The sequence below is a fragment of the Globicephala melas genome, chromosome 3 (genome assembly GCF_963455315.2).
Source record: "Globicephala melas chromosome 3, mGloMel1.2, whole genome shotgun sequence".
In the NCBI taxonomy this organism is placed as follows: Eukaryota; Metazoa; Chordata; class Mammalia; order Artiodactyla; family Delphinidae; genus Globicephala; species Globicephala melas.
In genome coordinates this window covers 60,052,006-60,078,269 of record NC_083316.1, presented here as the reverse complement: position 1 = coordinate 60,078,269, position 26,264 = coordinate 60,052,006, and the positions used below count along the sequence as shown (strand labels likewise).

Sequence of the window (26,264 nt, the reverse complement as noted above, 5' to 3'; positions counted from 1 at the left end):
ATAGCACAGGGAGATCAGCTCAGTGCTTTGTGACCACCTAGAGGGGTGGGATACGGAGGGTGGGAGGGAGGGAGATGCAAGAAGGAAGAGATATGGGAACATATGTATATGTATAACTGATTCACTTTGTTATAAAGCAGAAACTAACACACCATTGTAAAGCAATTATACTCCAATAAAGATATAAAAAAAAAAAGAGATCAAAGAACTAAATGTAGGAGCTAAAACTATAAAACTCTTCCAAGAAAACCTAGGCAAAAATATTTGTTACCCTGGATTAAGCAATGGTTTCTTTGAGGGGTGTGTGTGTGATAATTTATTTAATCATATTCCTTTTGATAGACAGTTAGTTTCTTTACATTTTATTACTATTTCAGAGTGTGTAGGGAGCCTTCTTGTACATGCATCATTGTGCATGTAGATAATGGTTTCTTACATACGACACCAAAAGCACTAGCAACAAAAGAAAAAAATAAAGTGGACTTCATAAAAATTATAATCTTTGTGCTTCAAAGTACATTATCAATAAAGAAAACCCATAGAATGAGAGAAAATATTTGCAAATCATTTCTTAGATAAGGGACTTGTATCCACAATATACTATAAAGAACTCCTACATCTCAAAAATAAAAAGACAAATAACCCAATTAAAAAATGGGCAAAGGATGTGAACAGACGTTTTCCCAAAGAAGACCTACAAGTGGCTAATAAGCACATGAAGAGATGCTCAACGTTAACAGTTATTTGGCAGCTCCTCAGAAGTTAAACACAGGTGACCATGCGACCCTGCAACTTCACTGTCCGCTATATACTGAAGAGAACTGAAAACATATGTCCACAGAAAAACATGTACATGAATGCTCATAGCAGAATTACTCATAACAGCTGAAAAGAGGGAACAACTCAAGTGTCCATCAACTGATAAATGGGCAAACAAAATGTGGTGTATCCACACACTGGAATGTTATTGATCAGTAAAGAGGAATGAAGGACTGATTTATGCTACTACAAAATAGCGAACTTTAAAAACACTATGGGCTTCCCTGGTGGCGCAGTGGTTGAGAGTCCGCCTGCCGATGCAGGGGACGTGGGTTCGTGCCCCGGTCCGGGAAGATCCCACATGCCGCGGAGCGGCTGGGCCCGTGAGCCATGGCCGCTGAGCCTGCGCGTCCGGAGCCTGTGCTCCGCAACGGGAGAGGCCACAACAGTGAGAGGCCCGCGTACCGCAAAAAAAAACCCCAACACTATGCTAAGTGAAAGAAGCTGGTCACAACAGATGACATATTGTGTGACTCTATTAATATGAAAAACCAGAACAGGCAAATCTATCAAGATAGAATGTATACTAAAGGTTGCTGTGGCTGGGGGTTGGAGTGAATAGGTAACGACTGTTCATGAATATGGGTATTTTTTCTATTGAAATATTATTCATTTACTATACAATTCATCTTTTTAAAGAGTACAATTCAGTGGTGTTCCATCTAGTCGCAAGGTTGTGCAACTGTCACCACAATCCAATTCCAGAACATTTTCTTTGGGGTTTCTTTTTGGGGTGACGAAATGTTCTAGAGTCAGAGAGAGGTGATCGTTGTCCAATTTTGGGAATATACTAAACACTACTAAACTGTAACCTTTCAAAGAATGAATTATATCTTTCGAAACTATAGAAGCACTTGCAAAACATATGCAATGTAGAAATTAGAAATGGAAGGGAAGAGAAGCCTCTAAATATTTAACAAAGTTAAGGGTTTTCCCTCCCAACCATGCTCCTTTATTTACAGGGAAATGTGGAAAATGTGTGGCTGGAAACATTGTCAAGAGGTCACTGAGGTTACTGTGTCCCTTCAGGGGCTTAAAGGCTCATGAACCAGAGTAGATCGTTTAGACATGGATCTACCAAACATTTTTACAGAAACCCACAGTAAAAAATACATTTTATGTCTTTTATTGGCAAACTTACCCACACAACACTATACGAAAGGATGCTTATTCTTACTACTGGGACACACTTTGACCGTTTCAATTTGCTTTTTTTCTATTTCATTTTTAAAATCTGCTGAAGTGATACACTAAATTGATTTCATGACTCACTAATGGAATGTGACTTGCATGAAAGCCACAGCTCTAGAATGCCTCCTTTGCCACTGAACACTGGGTCACTGTCCCAGAGCATAGGTGGCAAGAAAGTTGTTTTTCCTAAAACTTCTTCCATCTGCTTCCCTGAGCTCTTAGCCCAGCCTCCACATGAGGACTCTGTTTGCAGCCAGTATCAGGATTCTCCACCACCAGTCCCGAGGGGGGCCCTCCGGGCATTTCAGGCACTACCATGCTTTGCTGTGCAAGCACTGCTGCCCATCTTGCATCCTGGGCCCTTCTCCACCAAATGCCAGTAGGGACTCCTGTCATTTTGACAACAAAAAATGTGCCTGTCCCCATTTCCAATTATCCCTGCAGATGAGAACCACTGTACAGGACAAGCTCCAAATCTATTCACCGCTCAGCACCCCCTTCTCCCATAGCTGGGGTCAGCTCATAGGTAGAAAAAAAAAAACAAAAACAACCCTTGGAGCATTGAGATTAGATAGTTCTATGTGGTTATATCCATTGCCTTCAAGGTTTATGACTTTATTCTTCTTTATTCTCAGCTTAGAGTGGGGTAACTTGACTTAATCCTTTACTTCTGTTCCCCTAATTGTTTATATGGGGAAAGAGAAGGAATTTGATTTTCATTTCTACAAAAATTTTAAGAAGGCGACACTTCCCCCCTTCTTTCACAGATATATAAATCACATTCAAGATGAAGAAAGGAAGCGTAGGTGCCCCCAGATGGAGGTTCAGGAGAAGTCCAGGCAGGCGGTGGCCTGGTACCCTTATCTATAAGAAGTCCTAAGACATCACTAGACTAACTGGCTTACGGTTCCATTTAACTCAGGTTTCTCCTCTTCAGATAACTGGTGATGTGTAGAGATTCAATTCCCCCAAATACATGGAATAAATTGATTATCTTGATTTTAAATATACGGAAGAAAAAAAATCTTGGTACTTAACCTCCCCATCACCGGCCCCCCTCACCCCCGATGTCCCCCAACTACTTGCAGTGGAAGTAGCTCTGGAAACTGGAGGCTATTCCTTTGTTTTGCTGCAGACTTCATCTTTAGGGTAATGTTTTTGACATATACAGAAGAGAACAGAGGGTGGGGTGGTAAGCAAGCGCTAGGGCAGAACCAAGTTCCTTCGCATTATTAACAGATTTGGTGAAGACAGCACAGGAAGAGCACTGGAGGAAGGGAAAGAGCAGAGTCAAATGCTGAGCCCTGGAGGGGAAGTGGGAGGGGAGAGGAGAGCCAGCAGCTGTGCCACGGGAACCGTCTGTCTGCTGGAGATCCAAGTACAGAGCAGCACGCTTCAATGGGATAAGCCCTTCTTCTGTCTTTCCTGTGAAATTACACCTGGCTCACAAAAGCTCTGGTGTGAATGGAGGTTTGCCTTGGAAAGCTTGAAGAAGGGGACAAAGGCCAACCCAGACAGGCGTTCCAAAGAGAGGCATATGCTTTTTATTAATAGAAATCTCATGTCCTCTATTCTTTTTTTTTTCTTTTTTGCGGTATGCGGGCCTCTCACTGTTGTGGCCTTTCCCATTGCGGAGCACAGGCTCCGGACGCGCAGGCTCAGAGGCCATGGCTCACGGGCCCAGCCGCTCCGCGGCATGTGGGATCTTCCTGAACCGGGGCACGAACCCACGTCCCCTGCATCGGCAGGCGGACCCCCAACCACTGTGTCACCAGGGAAGCCCAATGTCCTCCATTCTTATCAATAAATATTGAACATTTGAGGAATACTGGTTCGAAGGAGCAACAGTATTTAACTTGTTCATAATATTCCCACATCTCAATGTTGCCTTAGTTGCCACCATCTTTTCCCTTCCCCTGGTAACAGGATATCCGCATGCAGGTAATATGCTAGAGTATACGCACTTTTGTAGAAGGTGTGGACTAAGACAAAGGGCTTGGGCTTTGGAGTCATAAAAATACGAGTATCTGCAAAACACAGTTAGTTTTGTGACCTTGCTCAGGTTAACCTCTCTAAGACTCAGTTTCCTTAAATCTATAAAATGGGCTTAATGATAGCAATCTTACTGAGCTTCTGTGGAGATAAAAACAATCCATTTGGCTTCCCTGGTGGCGCAGTGGTTGAGAGTCCGCCTGCCGATGCAGGGGACACGGGTTCGTGCCCCGGTCCGGGAAGATCCCACATGCCGTGGAGCGGCTGGGCCTGTGAGCCACGGCCACTGAGCATGCGCGTCCGGAGCCTGTGCTCCACAACGGGAGAGGCCACAACAGTGAGAGGCCCACGTACCGCAAAACAAACAAACAAAAAAACAAACAAAAAAACAATCCACGTAGGACACTTAGCACATTTTCCAGTGAAGAAAAATAAGGCTTAGAGAGGTTAAGGAACATACCCAAGGAAATATGCTCATAAAGAAGCAAAGAAGTTAAGCAATACAATACAATTAAGCAATACAATAAATTTCAATCCTGGGTTACAGACAGCCTTGGCCTACAAGTCTGCACTCACGGGATACGACACACCCATCAATAGGAATTTTAGCAATTCAAGATTACTTTCAATTTCTACTTAGGTTTTCCTTCAAGCTAGTTTGAATCTAGACCTTTCTTCCTCCCTATGCCTCCCAGAAACTTCTACTTCAGCTGTCTGTCTCCATTTCCAAACCTCTTCTTTTGCTTAAAACCAACATTAGCTACTTCACTCACTTGCCCACTGACTTTCTGAGGTTTCCAGAAGGAACGCCAATTTTAAAAGAATTGTAAGACACATGGTTACTAGAGAGAGCTAGAGTTGCTCTGTAAGAACTAAGCCACGTCCCTTTAAACTTTTTTCTCAACATATGCTTATTGTTAAAAAAATTAAAAACTATACCAGGACATGGAAGCAACCTAAGGGTCCATCGACAGATGAATGGACAAAGAAGATGTGGCACATATATACAATGGAATATTACTCAGCCATAAAAAAAACAAAACTGAGTTATTTGTAGTGAGGTGGATGGACTTAGAGTCTGTCATACGAAGTAAGTCAGAAAGACAAGAACAAATATCATATGCTAACACATATATATGGAATCTAAAAAAAAAAAGGTTCTGATGAACCTGGGGCAGGACAGGAATAAAGACGCAGACGTAGAGAATGGACTTGAGGACACGGGGAGGGGGAAGGGTAAGCTGGGACGAAGTGAGAGAGTGGCATGGAATATATACACTACCAAATACAAAATAGATAGCTAGTGGGAAGCAGCTGCATAGCACAGGGGGATCAGCTCTGTGCTTTGTGACCACCTAGAGGGGTGGGATGCGGAGGGTGGGAGGGAGACACAAGAGGGAGGGGATATGGGGATACATGTATACATATAGCTGATTCACTTTGTTATACAGCAGAAACTAACACAACACTGTAAAGCAATTTTACTCCAATAAAGATGTTAAAAAAAAATATATATATATATGGCTAATTCTACCATGCAAAGAAAAAGAGCTTAATTTTTTTCTTTTAGCTTAAGTGTATATCTACTTTTTACAATAAATGAAATCGTACTGTTTTAGGCACTATTTTCTTCTCCATTATATTGCAACCCTTTCCCCTGCCCTTAAATATTCTTCAGAAACGTTATTTTTAGTGGCTGTGTAACATACATGTCAGACTGGTTCTACTGTCCTCTGTTGTTTTCGGGTTTGGGTTGTTCCCCATTATTTCACTACTGTAAATAAAACTTCAACTGCACTATTCTTATCATCAAACCAAAAATGCTACTATTAATGATAAGACAAAAGAGTACGTCCTTGAGAATCATTAGTTTAACTTCTAATCAGTGTTTGATAAATATTTGGTGTTTGAAAATATAAAGTGAAAAATTAACTTTGTTTCACAATGCTAACAATTAGGAATGCTTTAAAAAATCTTAAACACTCGTAAAGATCCGAAAATCTGCCACATTTGTATTTCCACAAGCTACATATTTCTACTGCAACTAAGCCTTTATTTTAAAAGGCAAGGCATTTCCTGTTTACAACTTTATGGGAGTAGGGTACAACAGCAGTGTAAAGCTATAAAAGGCATTCTCTGAAGGACCTTCTGGAATATATTATACTTTAAAAGTTTTCATATGTATCCAACAATACAAACACATTATTATTTTTTTTTAAAGACTAACGTACTATTGTTTTTCTGGATAAAACAATGAAAATAGAGTTAAAAGCAGAACTTTTAAATTTGTAGTTTTTTCCCTTAATATTTAGAAAAGATGATCATTTCCTGTCTCACGAGTTGCTCTCACTTCCTTATTTGCTCGGCACTATTTTGCTGGTATCTCTGTGAGGGCCGGAGACAAGAGTGAGGCGTTCCCATGTCCACTTAGCTGGTAGCGTCCCGTGCCTGCTCACCTGGTAGTTTTCCAGAACCACACCAGAAGCTGGCTCTCTACCTGTGACCCACTGTAGCCTTCTCAGGGCATCCGGAGGGTCAACTTGCCCTGCCCTGCCCTGTTGGTTTTTTGAAAACTGACGTGGCATGGGAACAGGGACATGGAGAGAGGTCTTACCCTGGAAATCTCCTTTTCTTGGGTAAAAATGACACTTTTCACATAGTTTTGGGGAGCTTTGACACTGGCAGGTTTCTCACAGATACAAAACTACAGCATTATTTACTTGGAGGCTATTATTAGGGAAATGCCACTCTGTAGGGGGTCATTTTGGAAATGTGGATTGGGGAGGGCTAACATCTGATGGATTGGAGACACCACTGGCTTCCAGTAAGCGGGGCCTGGGGAGGACAGATGCTCTGCTGTCCTGCAGTTTGTAGGATGGTCCTGTGTAAATAACTGTCCACATCTCGCATGGCTGGCTTTTTTAATGTCCCGCTGGTCATTCACGAAGGTCAAAATTCCGTGCATAATTGCTTGAGCCTAGAATCTAATAGTTTTACATATAAGCACAACATAGATCCTCACAAGTTTAATATAAACTTAATTTTCTAGGACGGCAACTCCATGTCAAGTGGTGGGGGGTGGCGGAAGACCACACTTTGCTGTTCAAGAGCTTATTACAAAGAGTTGTTCTCCACTTTGGAAAAAAGAACTCATGGCCAGTTCCACCACTCACCTGACCAGTCTCATCTGTAGCTCTCTCAGTCTGTGCTTATTCTGTGAAGAGGCCCAAGTCTCTGGTAACATTATCACATCTAATGGCATCAGGCCCATGTATCTTCATATTGAAATATGTATTTTTACTATAAATTCATTTCTTTGAATTTCTCTTTTATATTTATAGAAAGGCCTTAGCCTTGCTATGAAGGTACATATGTAAGTTGGTTTTATTTCACATAAATTTCCTTTCAGAATGGTAAAGAAGTCTTACCAAATGTCATAAAAGGGGGGCGCAGAATTTTGCAGGTCTAAGACCATAAAGCGGTAATGAAAATGGTAAGTAAACTTTGGGCCACTCCTTCTGGACTCCAAAGGAACTTAGCTGGACCACAGTGTTGTGGGCAAATATACGAGCGTCTTCTCTCTTCTGGGAACCAACAGTCCCACAAACCCCACTGACCTCCAGTGTGATCCTGTTCTTCACCAGGAGCCCAATCTTAATGTCCATCAGGTTCAGGTCTTTCTCCAGCTGTTGGTTGCCTCTGATCTTGGTCACCACTTCTTCCCTTAAGCGTGCTACCTCCAGAGCCTCCTGGAAATCCAAGTCACTTTGGTCCAACAGGTGTACAAATTTGCGGATTACTGTTAACGGCGGGTTTTCAGAGCCAACTGCGAGGAAAGGAAAGGTGTGCTTTAACTGGGCATGCTTGAACGGATTATCAGTAGGAAAGAAATCAGGTCTTTAAATAAAACATTGACAGAAAAATAGAGCTACGGACGTGCTTGGTCTCCAGAGTGAATCATCCTGCCTCATGTCAAATCTGGACGGGGAAACGGATCGTATAAATAAACGCACGCCACCGATAAGGTTGGGCCTCACTAATTCCTCGTCTAGCACCCGTTTATCAGCCCTCTCTCATGCTGTTCCCAGGACCACGCACTGAGGAGATAGTTCTATCTATCAGTGTCTTATTGATGAGGAACCTGGGAAAGAATGCTAACGTGAGTTGCCCCGGCTCTAAGAGCTTGTGGCTGAGCCAGATAAGAGATTTCTGTTCTTGCTGCAGGAAGCAGAAAGAGGTGTTTTTTTTTGTTTTTTGTTTTCCCAGCCCAAAAGACCTTGCGGAAGGAGCAGGAATTAGGTGAAAGGTGAATTAGAAAAGGTCAGTCAAGGGAGACCTGTAAGGTCTAACAGGAGCCAACAGAATGACAACTGGAACACATGTCCTACTTGGCAGAAATGAAGCAATTTTAGAAACTGAATTGGGTCCCCGTCCTTTCAGGATGGACCAGGGAGGGCATTCAGCACCTAGGAGACCAAGCTCAGTTGTTGAGAGGAATACCTATATAAAGTCTACAAGGGCTTTCCCTTAGTGCCTTGAACCTTAATTGTGCTTTAATTCTCTTGCACTGCGACTTCGAAAAAACAATTTTTTTTAAGGTGTGTAATGAGATCTACTCTGGGTAAACTCTAAGAAGAAACTACCTGGACCTTCAATGCTGAATGATTAGACACAGTAACAAAAAGATGACTTGAGAGAGCCCAGTCCAGTTGTGGCGGCCTCAACAACCATCCTCTCTTTTACTTCCAAGGCCCTACTCAAGCTTCCTTATACCTCTGTTTAGTTCTGTGGTATCTTGACACTTAAGGAATACAGAGCTCAACCAACAACACAATTAACAGCATGAACTCATCATGAACAACCAAATCTAGAGTCATCTGTATTACTGTTGTTCCCCATCGGATGGTCTTTATTGGTACTTGTGAAAGAAAAGCCTTAGGAAGCTTTAGCGGTCCAATTCTGCTTCCAGGCTCAGAATTTACTGGATAATAATAGCTCATATTCCACTAGATTCCAAGTCACCTCGGATCATGGACCCCTTTCTTCCTGATCACTGAAGCATACATGAATTTATTTTCCTTCTATTTCAGCAAAGATGTTGCTGATGACATGACCATTTCTGAAACAGCCTGAGCCACACACCAGAGCTCATTCATGTAGCTGAGAGAACATAAGCCACCGCATTTGTGTCTAAAGTTCTCTCTCCTGGCTCTGAAAAACTGTGTATCATTTTATGTGCTAACAGGCCTGGTAGAGACAAATTACTATTTTAGCTTTACTAATTATTATGGCTCAAATGTAATAGTTCCTCTATCAACAGTTGGCTTTTTGGCATCTTCATGATATCTTCATACCACTTGGTGGTACTTTCATTTCAGGAAACCACTCAACTTAACAGTCAGCACTTACAAATGGCCACATTACGGTTCCAGCAACTTCTAAACCTGAATGTGTTCAGTGCCTTTCTGGAGGGAATGGGTGAAAATGAATCATGACAGACTAATAAAAGTGATCTGTTTTTCAGCTGAAAAAAATGCCTTTGTTTTATGAAGATGCTGAATTGAGAAAGAAATGAACATCTACAGTTCAGTTACCACAAAGCCACCCTATTTGCCAAAACCCAGAGCAGTTCTGATCTGATTTATTCACGAACATAGTTTCTATCTGCCTTCTATGCTTTAACAGGAAATCACCTAGATTTTTTTTTTTTTTTTTTTTTTTGCGGTACGCGGGCCTCTCACTGTTGTGGCCTCTCCCATTGCGGAGCACAGGCTCCGGACGCGCAGGCTCAGCGGCCATGGCTCACGGGCCCAGCCGCTCCGCGGCATGTGGGATCTTCCCGGACCGGGGCACGAACCCGTGTCCCCTGCATCGGCAGGCGGACTCTCAACCACTGCGCCACCAGGGAAGCCCTCGCTTAGATTTTTAAACTGGAATTTCTTTTATCTTTGTAACTTAAAAAAAAAAAAAAAGTAAGCAAGTAACAAGCATCATCACGACCACCTACAAAAACATGTTCCCTAGAAGGAAACGAAAAGCAGCCTGTGTTTGTTTGGAAAACTTATCCTTAAATTACCTATTTTAGTGTGTTAGGGCTCAGAAAACAAACCCCCTATTCAGCTTCCTTATAAAAAATTAAAGATTATCTACCAACTAGGAGACGAATCTCATCAATTCCAAAGTGGAGCAGTGTGGCATTGGAAAGACTGGGGACCTTTCCTCCCTCAGTTTGCACGCTGGATTCCGGAATCTAGTAGAATGAGGTAGTATCCAGAAGATTCCACGGGCTTGAGGCAGAACCTGGCCTCTGAGGCTGCCGGATACTTTTCCTTAACAAGTACCAGGGAAGGTCTTTCTTAGGCCATACACTTCACTCCATAATTCAGACAGACTTTTGACAATAAAGGGTGTTGGCGAAACTACTTAGTAGCACTGTGCTAGGAACATTACTGAACAGTTGCTTATTTCCTCCAAAAAAAAAAAAGTAAGAAACAAGGCAGTTAGAACATAATGGCCATTTTCATTACTAAAATACACACTCATTTGTTTTGGCTTCTCAAAACTAATCTTGAATGACCTGAATATTTGAAGAATTTAGGCAGTACTACTAAACTTATCAGCAAGCCCTTCTCGACTTAATCTAGGACACGCTCTTTATTACATGTTCTTGTGATAGTAAGAAGGTTAAAAATTTAGCATATAAAGAATGATCTTCACTATGTAAAAACAACAACAACAACAGAATGACAAACATATGCAGAGCTGAAACTGAAAAAGACAGCACAAAATGTGAATGCTATTTCTGGGTGATTTTTATTTTATTTTGCTGTTTTCAAACTTTCTACAAATGGCATATACTATTAGTATAAGGAAGATGATTTAAAAAAACCATAGGTACTGTGAGAAGTCCAGAATGAAATTATAGGAAGATGTTTGTAGTTATCTTTGGGAGGTGAAACTGTGTGCTTTTTCCCTTCTTATTCATATTTCCAAATTTCTTATACGACTATGTTTCATTCTTAAAATGAGAGGAAAAAAAATCACAGGCCAGGTAATAAATTAAAGAGTATTCAAATTTAAGTTAATCTTCTGGCTCTTCTGCATTAGATTCCTGCCTCTAGCTCAAATTTAATATAAAAAATCAGCATTTATACCAACTGCATTTTTAAAAAATTGAAGTGTAGTTGATTTATAATGCTGTGTTAGTTTCAGGTGTACAGTGAAGTGATTCATATATACATATATATATATTTTTTAATATTCTTTTTCATTATAGGTTATTATAAGATATTGAATATAGTTCCCTGTGCTATATGGTAGGTCCTTGTTGATTATCTAGTTTATAGATAGTAGTGTGTATACGTTAACCTCAAACTCCTACTTTAACCCCCCGCCCCATGCAGCCCATTCCTTTTGAAGAAGAAATCACATCTACTGCATTTACCCCACTCCATTTAGATAGAAGGGCCCACTTCCTGTCATCACATCTTCCTTTGTGTACTGGTTCAGAACCTGGGGCCTGAAATGGTCAAAATCTACTGGAAATAACGGGCATCCTCTGTTTTTGGAGCCGCCACTGAAGTGACTCAGATGGAAATAACTTGTCCTTGCCTGGTTAATAAGGGATACTTTGTCTCAGAATGCTCCCACTTACCCAATGTTTTGTAGTCATCTCTAGCTTTGTTTGCTCTCAGTAGAGACTGTATTTTCACAATTTCATTGTTCTGCGAAAAAAACAAGACCAGTCACAACCTCCCAGAGTCCCATCTACTCCACTATTTTAGAATTTAGAACTATTTAAGGAGTGACAGCGTTTTCAAAAGGGACACTATTTAGAACTGATAGTATATAGATGTGGTGTAGTCAATGTTTATTTTTGCATTCTCTTTGAAGAAAGGGGCAAACAAGTTAGCTAAAATATAAACAAGATTGCAAAGGGACCGTTTAAATAAAGAGATTTAAAAAGGGAAGAGAATTTTACCACCAAATTTAGTTGGTCCAATCTATGTTCACATATCTATTCTTCAAAGATCCTAAAAAAATTCCTCCTGTGGGTGTCTATTTAAATTACTCGGTTAGCAGTAATAAGCACTTTACAAGTAATGTTGGAAAGTTGAATCTTTTCTCCCTGGCATTACTAGTCCACATCAGTTTTCTCTCACCCATTTCCTTTCCAGTTCTGAATGGTGAAGTCTCACTCTGAACCTGAGTTCTGAATAAAAAAATGTAAGAAGCCTCCAAATGGTATCACATTGAGTTCTAAAACCTATTTTTTCCTCCTAGTGTTCATTTCCACCATTTAATAAAAATCATTCAATGCTAACATTCAACAAAGTATTCATTTAGTTCATCCTCAGCCAGGATAAAAATCCACATGCGTGTCTCTTACATGATCTCTGAAATACTTCAGTCGTGAGAGGTAATTCTTTCGTGCTGTTACCATCCGGAACCAGGACTGAATCTAAAAATAAGTTAAAAAGAGAAATCCAGGCAATTACCAGATAACCTTTCATATCTCTTTATGGAGTCTTTTAAAAATAATATTGAGAGATAATTTGATAAAAAAGTAAAAATTAGCAGCCTACCAACTAATGAACATCTAAAGCCTAATCTTCACCTTCCACTTCCTTCGTTGCTTTTTCTCCTAGGGGTTCAGAACATGTTACACGTTATGGTGGGGAAGGTAATGTAGCTCTTTGTACTATTTGGCTTTAATCTCAGTAAATAAAAGCCAAGCAGGCAAGGCATTTTGCTGAGAGTTGCCACGGGTCAGGGGATCAAATGAAACCAAGTTCAGGGTCGCTTCCCACATCTCTTAAACGCAGCGAATATTCTTTAGGTCTTTACAGGAAAACATTTCAAGAGGTCTCACGAGGGACCAACTGTGACCCATGGTTTTCTGAGCGAATAAGCATGTGTTCCAGGGTGAGCAAAGGACATTTCATTCAGGAGCTAGTAATGCACAAGGGGTCTAGACCATGTCATTCTTTGTCCTCACAGTTTAAAAAGTCTTCACAAATCTCATCTGATTCCCATCTCTCTCCAGTCCCACTCTTGTGACTCTGATCTGGATTTCCAAGTTTCTACAAGTTCACTGCTGTACAGTTCTTCAGTTTTCAGCTTCGAGACAGTGGGCACTCCATTGCGTGTTCTTTCTCTAAGCTCGGAGCAACCAGCCTTGCTGGGAAGCTGGGTTAGACCAGCCCACCACCTAAATACAGGCCCTAACTTAGCTCTACTTTCTTTTGTCATTGGCTTTGCATTTGCGTTACAACTAAGGTCTGCACTGTTAAATTTGAGCATTCTAAACATTATTAGCGAAGACCATAAGAAGAACATAAAATAAAACTGGGTTTCCTCCAGATTTTAAATAATCAATTTGGACTTGTTAGAGAAAGAGCATATATTATAAAGGACCAGAGACAATAGAGTGTTTTCATGGACTTGCTTGAAGATGATCAGCTAAGTGAGTAGTGGAGGTATGACTCAAACCCAGGACTTGCTTCTGATGTCAAGGCTCAAACATAGTCTGTCTTCTAGAAGCAAAACGAAAATGAAGGGAAAAGTTTAAGTCAAGCACTAAGGTAGGAAAGGGTGTTTACCTTCACAACAGAAGGAATATTATCAATGAACATTTGTCGCCTGTGCATATAGGAGGCCCGCTGTTTATGTCCCTTCCAAAAAGCCTGTGGAAAATAATGAGTTACAGAATTACTTACATGTAACAGTTTATTTTAGAAAGTGCAAGGACGGAGTACATCTCAGGAGACACTGAGTTGGGACAATGTCGGGGATCCTCCCTTCCAAATCTCATCTGGACACCATCCCTAGGGGTGGACATTAAACTGGGCAGAGCATACCAGCTCACACCTGAGGCTTGCCCCAAGTTTGGGAAAGGAATTACCGGGTGGAAGCCCAGTTTCTGGTTTGAAAGTTTAATTTTACCAAGGCGCTGGCTGATAAGAAGTCATAATAATATGGAACTGCCCTGAAACATACAAACAGATCAATTGGGTGCTGGTATTATTTGGTAACAATATAAGATGCTTCAAAATAATGACTAGTAATTAGCTTTCCTCCAACAAGTGGGCCACTGTGATCCAGACTGAAAAGGAAGATGACTCTGGATCCCTGAAAATAGGAGTACTGTGATTCATCTTTTATTATTGCATCTATTTTTACATAAAGATTAACGAGGATTCATCAACATAGCTTTACACGGTTATCCCCATCAAAGAGAACTTTTACAGGAAACATTTGCAAAAAGTGGACACAAACTGGTATCTTTAAAATGATAAATCCATAGCTGTTAGAAAGTATATTCCAATTCATTTTTGAGAATCTTTTTATTGAAACATATCTTTGTAATTCACTCCAATTCTCTGATTTTGTTTTTCAGGTTAGAAATGAAATACAAGTTCTGTGTTAAAAAGGACAAATACAAAAAAATCAAGTTTGTTTTTGGCCTCGCAGCGCAGCTTGCGGGATCTTAGCTCCCTGACCAGGGACCGAACCCGGGCCACGGCAATGAAAGCGCCGAGTTCTAACCACTGGGACACCAGGGAATTCCCCAAAATCAAGTGTTTTTTTTTTTGTTTGTTTGTTCAAGTTATTTTTTATAAATTTCTTTTCACATCTGCATATATCAATCTACCTCATTCCTTCTTTTTAAAAAGGTATGTGGAATTTTATTGCCATTTAAAAAATAATATACTTTTTGGTAATGATTCAAAACAAAACAGTCATGATGGAATAAGTAGCCAACTGAGTACTTGCTCCAGACTTCCCCTCTTAATTTAAATCCCTAGAAATGATAAATATGCTTTTTAAAAAAACTTAATTTTGAAATAATTATCGACTCACAGGAAGCTGCAACAGTAATACATTGCGTTCCATGTACCCTTTTATCCAGCTTCCGCCAATGGAAACATCTTACAAATATGCTTTTAAAGCAATCCATCATAGTGCTAGAACACAAGAAGGCATATGGGTCAAAAACTATGAGGGATCTTGGAAGAGAGAAGGTAGCTTGAATTGGCTGAAACAGGGAACCACAGAACACAATTCTACAAATACTGGGAACCTCTACAAAAAATGTGAGATGGCTCTAAGCTTGAGAGAGCCTTGAATGTCAGTCTGAGAAATTTTCGGAAAGTTGTCACATCACTCATTGCCAAGCAGTGAGGGGAATAAAAGCATAGATGGGGAGTAGGGATTGGGAAAAGTACAAAAGAGTTAGCCTTTTTGGAGGGAATTTAGCAGTATCAAATTTAAAATTATTTAGCGTTTCACCCAGTGTTTCTAATTTTCAATATACCCAGCCCAAGGAAATATAAGTACCTGTGTAGAAAAACAATATATAAGGATTTTTGTTGCAGCATTGTTTGTAATACCGAAAATATGTAGAGAACAGAATATTGACAAATAGGGAAACGGGATAAACTGTGATTGCACTCATACTAATGGCAATCTAACTAGTAACTTATTTGTCATGATGGATCTCAATGGTGACTCGTGTTTTTGTGGCTAACACTGTTTTAAAGCACAGAGGTGCAAATGTGCCAATAATATTATACATCCCATTCCTTGATCCAAACTGAAAGGTAACCAAGATACTGGGATTAGCTCAATTTCTCATTCTGTGTTTTTGGAATTATCTCAATTCTAGAAACACTATTAATCTCTATTAGCTCAGATTCTCAAAGATTCTGGATAAGGAATCTGTTGTAGTAACAGAAGATCTAATACTGAAGCATGTTTGCATTAGTGGAATGAACCCACTTGTCCGTTTTGTACTGTTTTTAATGTCCTAAGGATTCAGCGCTCACCAACAGTACTTTCCTGAAGATTTCATTTTGTATTTCATCTCTTTAATGATTATGTAGATTTTTCTGGAATCTACATTTATATTTTTATTGCTACCTTTCCAAACCAAGGCAACTTGGCTGGGTTTTGAAGTTTTGGTCTATAGAAGCAGAGTACTACAGGCTTCCTATTTTATTTGTCAAAATTTAACATTCTTCTTTTTTAGTTTGTAAGTTTTAGTTTCATTAGGATTGGCTTTTCTCATTCTGTGCTAACAGCACAACTCCTGTGCAAGGCCCAGAGACTGCAGGCTCTTCTAATTAGAGGCTCTTTATTAAAAATAATTATAGGTATAAAGTTGGGAGGAAGGTGCTATTGATAAAAATGCAAAAGGAGACAGAATTCTAAACCATAAAGCCATTTAGAAGCAGCTTTTTATAAACAATTAGAGACAAGGCGTTTACCAAAACATCAATCTCTCTCTTGACTGGTATGAGAACTTGCGTGAAAATTTATAATAGCCATGTTTTTGTTTTGTTACCATAAATATATTTTCTGTGCAATTCAGCTGTAACAAAGGAGTTTCCCAAGATACCTAGATCTCAGAAGTTACTGTTCTGTTTTATAGATTCTAATTGTCAATCTCTAGAAAATCTGGCTTGCTACATTGGTTGCCTCGCTTGATAATTGGGCACTCAGGATAGTAATATTCAAATTACCAACTTCTGAAGCACAAATTCTGTGATCTCTCTGTTAGCCAAGAAAACCCTAAATATTGGCCTCTTTTCCCACTCTGCCTAAAGCTACAATCCCGCAACCTGCAAGAGTAGTCAGTTACATTCAAACAATGTAATGAAGGACTGTCCCATCAGGTCACCTCCTTCCTCCCGGCCCCAGATTCTGCCACAGCTCCTGACAACCTGCACTTGCTTCACAGAAGCTTGTTTCTTTTTCTTTGCCCCCATGCTTGTGGCACTCTCTGACCTGAAGTTCAATAATTTAGTAATTCTCAGGGCTAAGTTTTGGTATTTCACTATTATGCTTTTTCCTACAAAGTGGCATTTCAGCGTTCTTCAGTTCAAGGAAAAAAATATTGTAGCTAACTCTTTTTTCCTGTCTTGATTTTTCTGATCTCTTCCTGGGCCAACCAACCACCTGGATGTTGGATCCCCACTATCTGCCCTCTGAGTCACGATCTCTACCGCCTCATCACTTCGAACACTTGTTGAGCACTTAACAGCTGCATACTGGGCAAAGTCTGTTATGTGTATTATCCCATTTAATCCCTACCACCCTGCGATAAAATGGGTATTATCATCTTCAGATGAGAAAATGTATTTTAAGTCATCTATTCTTAGCTTTTTCTGTGGTTTTTCTCAAGTTCTCCACGTGTTTCAATCGCTTTCAGTGTCTGTTCTACATTCTGCAGTTATAAGTTCATTCCCATTCTAGGATGTCATTTTTCTTCCTCTCTGTAGCTACGGGTTATCTTTTCATTTTATCATGCTGTCTTGTTTCATCAAGTCCATGCATCTTATTAAATTTCTTAAAAGCATAAAGCAGTTTCAGTATAAACATTTCTACTGTCTCCTGGAATATGAGAATCCTTAGATGTTAATTTATGTTTTACAACTTATATCCATTTTTCTTTTTTTTTGCTATAAAATTTTCATTTTTGTTTGAGATTTTTTTCTGGCTCTCTTCTTAAATGTTGGCCATTTTTTCAGGGCTTTCTTACTGTTCAAATATAATATGGTTATAATAGATTCTCATTACCTTCCTCTGTGTTTACTTGGCCACCTTCTGAGTTGTCTGAGACAAAGGATTGGCTACTGATGACATACACTCTCTGTACCATATCTAGCTCCTTGGGAGGAGACTGTCGGTGGTAGCACAGAGGAGCTGGGGTGTGGTTGCCCTCAGCCTGGGAGCTTTTTCTCTGAATTTGTTGAGACTACTGTGTCTGGGGTTGATGCAGCCACCTAAGAAGTTTGAGCTGTTCCACGGAGGGGAAATCTTCAGATTTGACATCATTCCCCTAATTTGGAATGAATCAGCCACTTCTGCAAAAAATGAGATTAGCATGATGCCCTTTGGTTCATGGTCTTCTGGTTTTCTGGGTCAGACCATATTCATCTCTAGGCTATAGCCTGACTTTAGACCTCACGCCCTCCTTGTTAGAAAACTGTCAGAAGCAGGGGGAAGGAAGTCATCACGGGGTGACTTCATAGTGTAATGGCTTCTTCTTCAATACTGCTGCTTCCACGGAGGTGGGGAGGAAAGGCTCCAGGTGACTGTTTCCACCGTTTCCCCAGCTCTCTCCTGATTTTAGCCCTGGGTCCTAACATTAGGCGGATTTTATACTAGAGGGCTCTGTAGAGTGTCTTGCAACTATAACACAGCTCTGAGCAGACTGGAGAGCTTGAGGTTGGTCCAAATTGTGCCACACTGGCTAACACTCTTCGTGTTAGCCTCAGCATCAGTGTAGATGATGTTATACTTAAGATTTTGCTTACTTCCTGTGTGTTTTGTCTACCATTTATTTAAAGAAGGAATAAACTGGAAAACTTACGGGTTCACCTAGAAAACTCCTTTAAGTATCAAGTTTTTTTTTAAAATTTAGTTATTTTATTTATTTGATTTTTAGCTGCATTGGGTCTCTATTGCTGTGCACGGGCTTTCTCTAGTTGCAGCGAGTGGGGGCTACTCTTTGTTGCAGTGCATGGGCTTCTCATTGGGGTGGCTTCTCTTGTTGCAGAGCACGGGCTCTAGGTGTGCAGGTTTCAGTAGTTGTGGCTCGCGGGCTCAGTAGTTGTGGCTCGCGGGCTCTAGAGTGCAGGCTCAGTAGTTACGGTGCATGGGCTTAGTTGCTCCGCGGCATGTGAGATCTTCCCGGACAAGGGCTCGAACCCGTGTCCCCTGCATCGGCAGGCAGATTCTTAACCACTGTGCCACCAGTGAAGCCTGAGTATCAAGTTTATAGAAGAAGTTTCTTTTAAAAAATTAATCATTCCTGCCTTCTAATATCTTAAGCTCTGAGAAAACTCAGATATTTGAGCACCTATCATATGCAAGACACAAGAATACAAAAGTTTTAAAAACTCATCTTCTGCCCTGTACAATATTATAGTTAGGTGGGGAAGCAGATCAGTACACCAATGATCACAAAAGAGAAGCCCTTCAACTTACAACCTTTCAATTTTGGAAATTTAATAGTTACTGGCCAAAGCAAAAAGCCACCAAACTATGCTCATCAACAACAGTATCACTTTGGATGCAGAAAAAGGAACAAACACACAGCCTTTTGGAAACCAGCATGGTGGTTGAGAGAGGATGCTAGGGGAACACAGAATAGAAACATCTAAATCTAGCAAGTTCCTCTCCTGCCAACCAGAACATTCGGACAAGTCATGCAAGCTTAAGAAGAAAAAGGTTGGGAATGAGGATGCCTCTTGCAGGCCTGAATGAAGAAGGAGATTATATAAGAGGGAAGATAGCCTCAGAGATGCTACATTTATTTCATGAGCTATTCTGTTCTTTAGGCTACAAGAGTATAGAAACTCAGACGCCACTCAACATCCACTAACCACTAAGAAACCAATTCAAAAGCACCTGAGGTCGGACAGTAGGTGATACAAGGATATCCGCCTTTTTAGAGAAACAGGATTTCAACTCTGATCTCAGGTATTCCCCTGCCTCTGAGTATTCACAGTGTCCTGAATACTTTCCAGAAGACCACAGGTGAAAAATCATCCAACATCCTTCCCATCTCGGAGTCTTCAATAAAGTAGACTCAGGGGCACTGATTAAGAACAAAATCTGCAGTCACATTTGTTTATTAGAATGCTGGTAGTTGACTGTCCTGTTATCAAATAACATTTTCATGGAATGAGTTTTCTGTAACGAGTGGTAGGTGACTCACATACCTGTATTTTGATCACATGCTCTTCTTGTTCATACAAAAATGATTTCCTAGCTTCATACTCTTTCCTAAGGAGGGGTCCTGAGGTTGCGGCTTGAAAGCGCAGAAGCATATCTTCGGTAGCAGACCACATCTTCTCACGAATGTAATCTGCTGTAACTTCCTCAATAATGTCCTGGCAAGAGATATTTCTTATGGTTACACTTCACACATCAGATGAAAGGAGCATAGAGAACAGCTGCTGGAAATTTTATCTTTCAGAAAATGATCTGCACAGCTCTTTCTGGCTTGGTGTAAAAAAGGTCTGACCAGAGCCGAGGGATGAACTGGCTCAGCTTCTCTCTAGTGATACGGTTCTGGAATCCTCTGAACTTTGTGCTGAGATGGTATGAGAATGAGGTTGAATGGTCTCAGGATTTGGAGGTAGCGGTGTATAGATGATGCTGGCAGGGACCAGGCAAGAGGCCCGATCTCCTCAGAGTGTAAAAGAGACAAGGATGATTACAGTAAGAGTATGCATCACCTCCTCCCTCTCCTGAGGGAAAGACTGCAGTGCCCATGAAGTCCTTGGGCTTTTCTTGCCCAGGCCAGAGGAGGCAGATCCCTGCAATGAGTAGGGGAAAACTCAAAATAAACTTGGGAGAAAATAAAAGACTTGGAGCAGAAGAAAAGGCGGTGGGAGAGGAAAGATAAGTGCTATTGAGGGCAGACAGGGAAACCTAGATGAATGAGAAAAAAAGGAAGAAGGGGGATTGTGAGAAGTCTTCATGTGGACGATGAACTGGGTTTACTTTTATGTTCTTTGAGAGACGCAAGCAAAGACTGGACTCGCTTCTATGGCGGATGTCTCTTATCCAGTGTGACTGGACTCAATGGATGGTTAATTTAAACAATTAAAAGTGAAATCATATAAAAGATGCATAAATACTTTTAAGGAGACATATGCACATTCTTGAATAAATTCAGTAATTTCAGATTGACTAGAATTTTTTTTTGTTTAACAGCATAGACCCTCCACTTTTTATTAATCCTGATACTCCACTTCACGAAGTTACACCTAGGGCATCTTTGGATGCCACATGAGCAGTTCTGGCTCTGATTTAACCCTTCAATGCTGCTTCTTCACAGTTTGACATATCCTTTCAATGAGCGCATACGGTTTTTAAATACTGGCCATAATTTCATTTTTCAACAAAGCAGCACTAATAGTTCATTTCCACAATGCCATTTTCCTATAAACTCTGGGAACTTTACACATTTGAAATTAGTTAATAAATATGTTTTTCACTATCTTCTTGTCATTCAGGATTTCTGTGGCATTGTCATCCCCAAGCCACAGTTTTTTTCTCCGAGTTTTGGTAAATACCGCACCGGTGATTCTGTCCACGATACTGCTGCCCTGCAGTATCTTTGATGCTGGTGACTGTGAACAGTTCTATAAGATCTACATTTGTGAGTTCTATTTTTTTCAAGACCAAACTCAATTATTAGAAGGATTTTCTCTTTAAACTACAATGCCTGGATCAAAGAGCGATTTTCACATCTTCCGGGTCCAACTTTTGGTCTCAAGTCCAAAGCAATCTTGGTGAACATTCCTTCAAGAGTATTTCTCCTGGGGAAGCATTATTCACTTTAATGGACCTATGCATCTTTGTTATAGGTTGAGGTTGGGGGGAAAGAAATAAGACATTTTGAATACTTACAACCAAGGAATTACCACTAATTGAGCTTTGGTGTCAAGGAAAACCTGGAGATTGATTTCTTAGGATAATCTCTCATCCTAAAGAAGCTGAAAGAGCTTTATTCCCCTAGTGCTGTTTGGTGTTGCTCTGACATACGGAAAACTTTCTAAAAGTCAGTAACCATGCAGCCACATCCAACTGTAGTTCATGAAGACTTTACTCCCTATTCGGTCTTCAAATAAATTAGTTCTTCCCATCAATTCCATGATTCAAAAGTAGAAAAGCAATCACATTTATCTTTATATAGTACACCTTCTCATCAAGCACCAACGTCCTACCTCAATTTCTTTTCCCATGAGCCATGATTCTTTAAGCAAGCAGGATTCAGGTGTGACCCAGGAACTCTCTTTTGAATCGATGTTGTAGTAGTAATCATATTTCTCCTGCAGGTTGAGTTTGAGCCACGAACCTTCAGTAGACACTAAAGAAAAAGGTTTGTTAAATTCCAGAGAGGAACATGGAAACTTTCAATATTAATGTAGTTTCTTCAATAAGTAAATTAATTGAATGAATATGCTTTTCACCAAACATTCAGACAGTGTGTTAAAATCATTAGCGAGGACTCATTAAAATGGAATGAATTCTATGTATTCAATGGCAGCTCCCTTCTAAGCCAAAGAAAACGGAGGAGAGAGTAATGTCTAATGCTGGTTCCGCATACCAAGTTTTTCATGAGGATGAAAAGAGTTGCAAATGGCCAACAAGAAGGAAAAGCAAACAAGGATGGATACCCCAGGTAGATGTGGATAGCAACACAAGGAGACAGGGGAGACGGATGAGGAAGAATCGTCTTTATTTAGAAAGGCTTCCAGCAACTTCTTTGAAAAGGAGTGACCTACAAGGGCTGTGACCCATTATTTAAGGAAGACCCATTATTATTATTTTTTAAAATTAATTAACTAATTAAGTTTTGGCTGTGCTGGGTCTTGGTTGCTACACGTGGGCTTTCTCTAGTTGCGGTAACCGGGGGCTACTCTTTGTTGTGGGGCATGGGCTTCTTATTGCAGTGGCTTCTCTTGTTGTGGAGCACGGGCTCCAGGCGCACGGGCTTCAGTAGTTGTGGCTTGCGGGCTCAGTAGTTGTGGCTTCTGAGCTCTAGAGTACAGGCTCAGTAGTTGTGGCGCACGGGCTTAGTTGTTCTGCAGCATGTGGGATCTTCCCGGACCAGGGATGTAACCTGTGTCCCCTGCACTGGCAGGCGGATTCGTAACCACTGCACCACCAGGGAAGTCGCGAGAACCCTTTATTTAATGATCTGCATTAAACCAAAGCAGAAGTGACTCATCTTTGCAGACAACTTTATTCAAAGCACAAAATGGCATACACAACCTCTGAGGTCACTAAGCAGGGAAAAGGAAAATTCCTGGTCCCTCTGACTCATCTTGCTCTACACAACCACACAAAAGCAGGAAAAAAATGTTGAAAGAACTTAATTTTGCGGGGGTGGGCGGGCGTGGGGTGGATACTAGAAAAAAACAAAACAAAACTATGGCAGTCATGGCTTAAATTGGCCAAGAAGAATATCTCCTCATGAATTTATGTGCTATACTTCCTATTTAGCAATCTGTTTATTTTGTTGAATGGTTATGATTCTTGTCCCAGATCAGAGAGCTAAAAACAACAATAAAACAGAAACTTCTGACCAAGCTAAGCCAACTGATGCCAAGTGCGCATTAGAGCAATTGCCTTTATAGGTAAATCAAAATTTGACTGAATTTCCTCAAAGAATATTTAAATGGATTCAAATATCTAAGCAGAGATAACTTTAAGGCGTGTTGATTTAATGTGTGTTGGTTCTTTATTTGGTTTTGATTCTTTTTTTTTTTTTTTTTCTTGCTGTATGAGGGCCTCTCACTGCTGTGGCCTCTTCCGTTGCGGAGCACAGGCTCTGGACGCACAGGCTCAGTGGCCATGGCTCACGGGCCCAGCTGCTCCGTGGCATGTGGGACCTTCCCGGACCGGGGCACGAACCCGTGTCCCCTGCATCGGCAGGCGGACTCTCAACCACTGTGCCACCAGGGAAGCCCATGTGTGTTGATTCTTTACTTGGCTTTTAATGCCCCTCAACTGTTCTGTCAATGCCCAGGAACAGAGATATATCTCTCTTCAAATGGGCAGTCAGGCAGTTGTTATCTGTTTAGAAATGCTGGTCTACTAGAAAATATATTGTATAGTCAAATTAGGATGATCACAAGTAATCATTATATTTTCAATCACCAACAGTTGTCAGATTCACAAGTGCTTTCAGAATAATGAAAACCCTTTCTAAGGCAACTCTCTCAGTGGGAAGGAAAGAAAGCAAATAAAGATGGTGAAAATGGGTATGTTTTATTTTCATAAGAACTGAGAAGTAAAAAGTTCTTAGTTGGTTAAAAGCCAACCACATTGGGACTTGCCTGGTGGCACAGTGGTTAAGAATCCGCCTGCCAATGCAGGGGACACGGGTTTGAGCCCTGGTCCAGAAAGATTCCACATGCCGTGGAGCAACTAAGCTATGAGCCACAACTACTGAGCCCCCATGCCACAACTACTGAAGCCCGCATGCCTAGAGCCTGTGCTCTGCAACAAGAGAAGCCACCGCAATGAGAAGCCCATGCACCACTGTAATGAAGAGTAGCCCCTGCTCGCCGCAACTAGAGAAAGCCCGTATTCAGTAACGAAGACCCAATGCAGCCAAAAATAAAAATAATAAATAAATAAATAAATAAATAAAAAGACAACCACATTGGCACTGTAAGGGTTATTTGAGTTGGGATGTCAGTGGATAATAGAAAAAGAGAATTTTATCATTTTCACATCAAGTATGAGTTTAGAGTCAGATCAAAGGCTGAGGAGGGCATCTCCAGAACAAGAGAAATACAGTTGGTTTGTTACTTAGGGAAAAGACTAATTACGGGCCTTTGAGGAATCATACAAGAGAAAGATACCCGTGAGTTAAGAGGTGGTGAGCATTCTATAAGGAAGCATACTTTCTAGGTGCCTTCCAGACAAAATCATACCTATATAAGACCTAAACTGAACAATAAGGCTGAGTGATCTACCAAAGAGTGAACACTTGTTTGGGAAAAAATAGACATCCTAGAATCAGAGGTGAAAGAATAAGAATAAATCATCCCATTCACTCCCCCAAATAATGTTCACAGCTCTATTGGAAATGAAAGTTAGTCTTTAGTTGGCTAGAAAGTTTTTCCTCTTCCTTCTAGAACAGGGGTTGGCAATCTTTTTCTATAAAGGGCCAGAGAGTAAATATTTTCAGTCTTGTGTGCTACAGGTCTCTCATACAGCTACTTGACTCTGCCAGTGTAGCATGAAAGCAGCCAGAGACGATATGTAAATTAATGAGTGTGGCTGAATTACAATAAAACTTTATTTATAACAACAGGTGGCAGCCCAAGAATCCACTAAAAAACTATTAGAATAGATGAGTCCAGGAAGGTTGCAGGATACAAAATCAATATACACAAATCAATTTTATGAAAATATGCCCACACAAAAGCTTGAATACAAATGTTTACAAAAGTATGATTCAGGATAGCCAAAACTGGAGAAAAAAAATCTAAATTCTATCAACTGATGAATGGATAAACAAAATGTGGCATATTCATACAATGGAATATTATCAGCCATAAAAAGAAATGAAGAACTGATACGTGCTACAACATGGTTGAACTTTGAAAACATTACACTACGTGAAAGAAGCCAAACACAGTATGATTTAATTTATATGAAATGTCCAGAAGAGGCAAAATCAGAGAGACAGAGAGTAGATTAGCGATTGCCTGGGGCTGAAAGTTGGGGGTGGGGAGCAATGGGTAATAGGTAAGGGGCTTTGTTTATTATAAGGAAAAATATCCTTTATTAAAAGGCAAATTAACTAGTGGTGGTGTTTTTAGTGTTAAGTAAAAACTTCTGAATTTCACACCTTAAAAGAGTGAATTTTATGGTATGTGATATATCTCAATAAAAAAATCAATTATATTTCTATATGTGAGCAAGAAACAACCCCAAAGTGAAATTAAAAAACATTTACAATGGCATCAAAAATAATAAAATACGTAGGAATAAATGCAACTAAAGAAATGCAAGCCCTATACATTGAAAACTACAAAACATTGTTGAAAGAATTAAAGACCTAATTAAAAGCAAAGATATATCATGTACATGGATCAGAAGACTCAATATTGTTAAGATGGCAATATGCTTCAAATTGATCTACAGCTTCAACACAATCTCTAACAAAGTCCCAACTCTCTTCTTGTTTCCAGAAAAAAATGAATCTAAGGTATCTCCTATGTTTCTAAATTGGTTACCTCGGGACATTTTTTCTTCACTGACCAGGACATGGCACTTGGGAAGAGGAGTAGGCAAGTTTAGGGAAAAGAAGATAAAACTAAGTTTGGGTCAGGATGATTCTGAAATTATGATGGGTCATCTCTAGGAACTCACCCCTGCATAAATACAGTTGTACAATTCTTTCCTCATGAAGGATGAGGTAGGGGCACTACAGTAACTCCTGATGAAGAGTTGTGAAGGGAACAGAGAGAGGCTCAAGGGTGATCAGGTGCCAAGTAGGAGATGGCCAGTAGCCCCGTTTCCATTTCATTAACAGAAAATTTGTGGAATTGGAGGGTAGAATTCCCAAGTGAGAAATACATCAGACTAATTTACAAGGAAGTACATAGGGTACTTTTGGACAGACTTCCAGTGAACTAAAAAAAAAAATATTTTTTTTTCCTTAAGTTCCACTTCTAAGGCCATATATTGTCACAGCAGTTTCCTAAAGATGAAAAGTA

The 26,264-nt window shown here is 40.3% G+C and overlaps 1 protein-coding gene across 3 annotated transcripts in view; it reads right to left on the bottom strand.

The window, feature by feature from the left end:
• IQGAP2 (IQ motif containing GTPase activating protein 2) overlaps positions 1 to 26,264 on the bottom strand; it is a 286,377-nt gene that overhangs the window by 39,103 nt on the left and 221,010 nt on the right. For 2 of the 3 annotated variants that reach the window (XM_060295905.1, XM_030846123.2), the window contains exons 16-21: positions 21,750 to 21,892; positions 19,734 to 19,904; positions 13,605 to 13,688; positions 12,392 to 12,463; positions 11,657 to 11,726; positions 7,620 to 7,828 (exon numbers count right to left, since the gene is read on the bottom strand). In XM_060295905.1, the coding sequence (XP_060151888.1) occupies positions 7,620 to 7,828; positions 11,657 to 11,726; positions 12,392 to 12,463; positions 13,605 to 13,688; positions 19,734 to 19,904; positions 21,750 to 21,892 (749 nt within the window). The remainder of the gene's footprint in view (positions 1 to 7,619; positions 7,829 to 11,656; positions 11,727 to 12,391; positions 12,464 to 13,604; positions 13,689 to 19,733; positions 19,905 to 21,749; positions 21,893 to 26,264) is intronic. The other variant, XM_060295906.1, reaches the window with a different exon arrangement.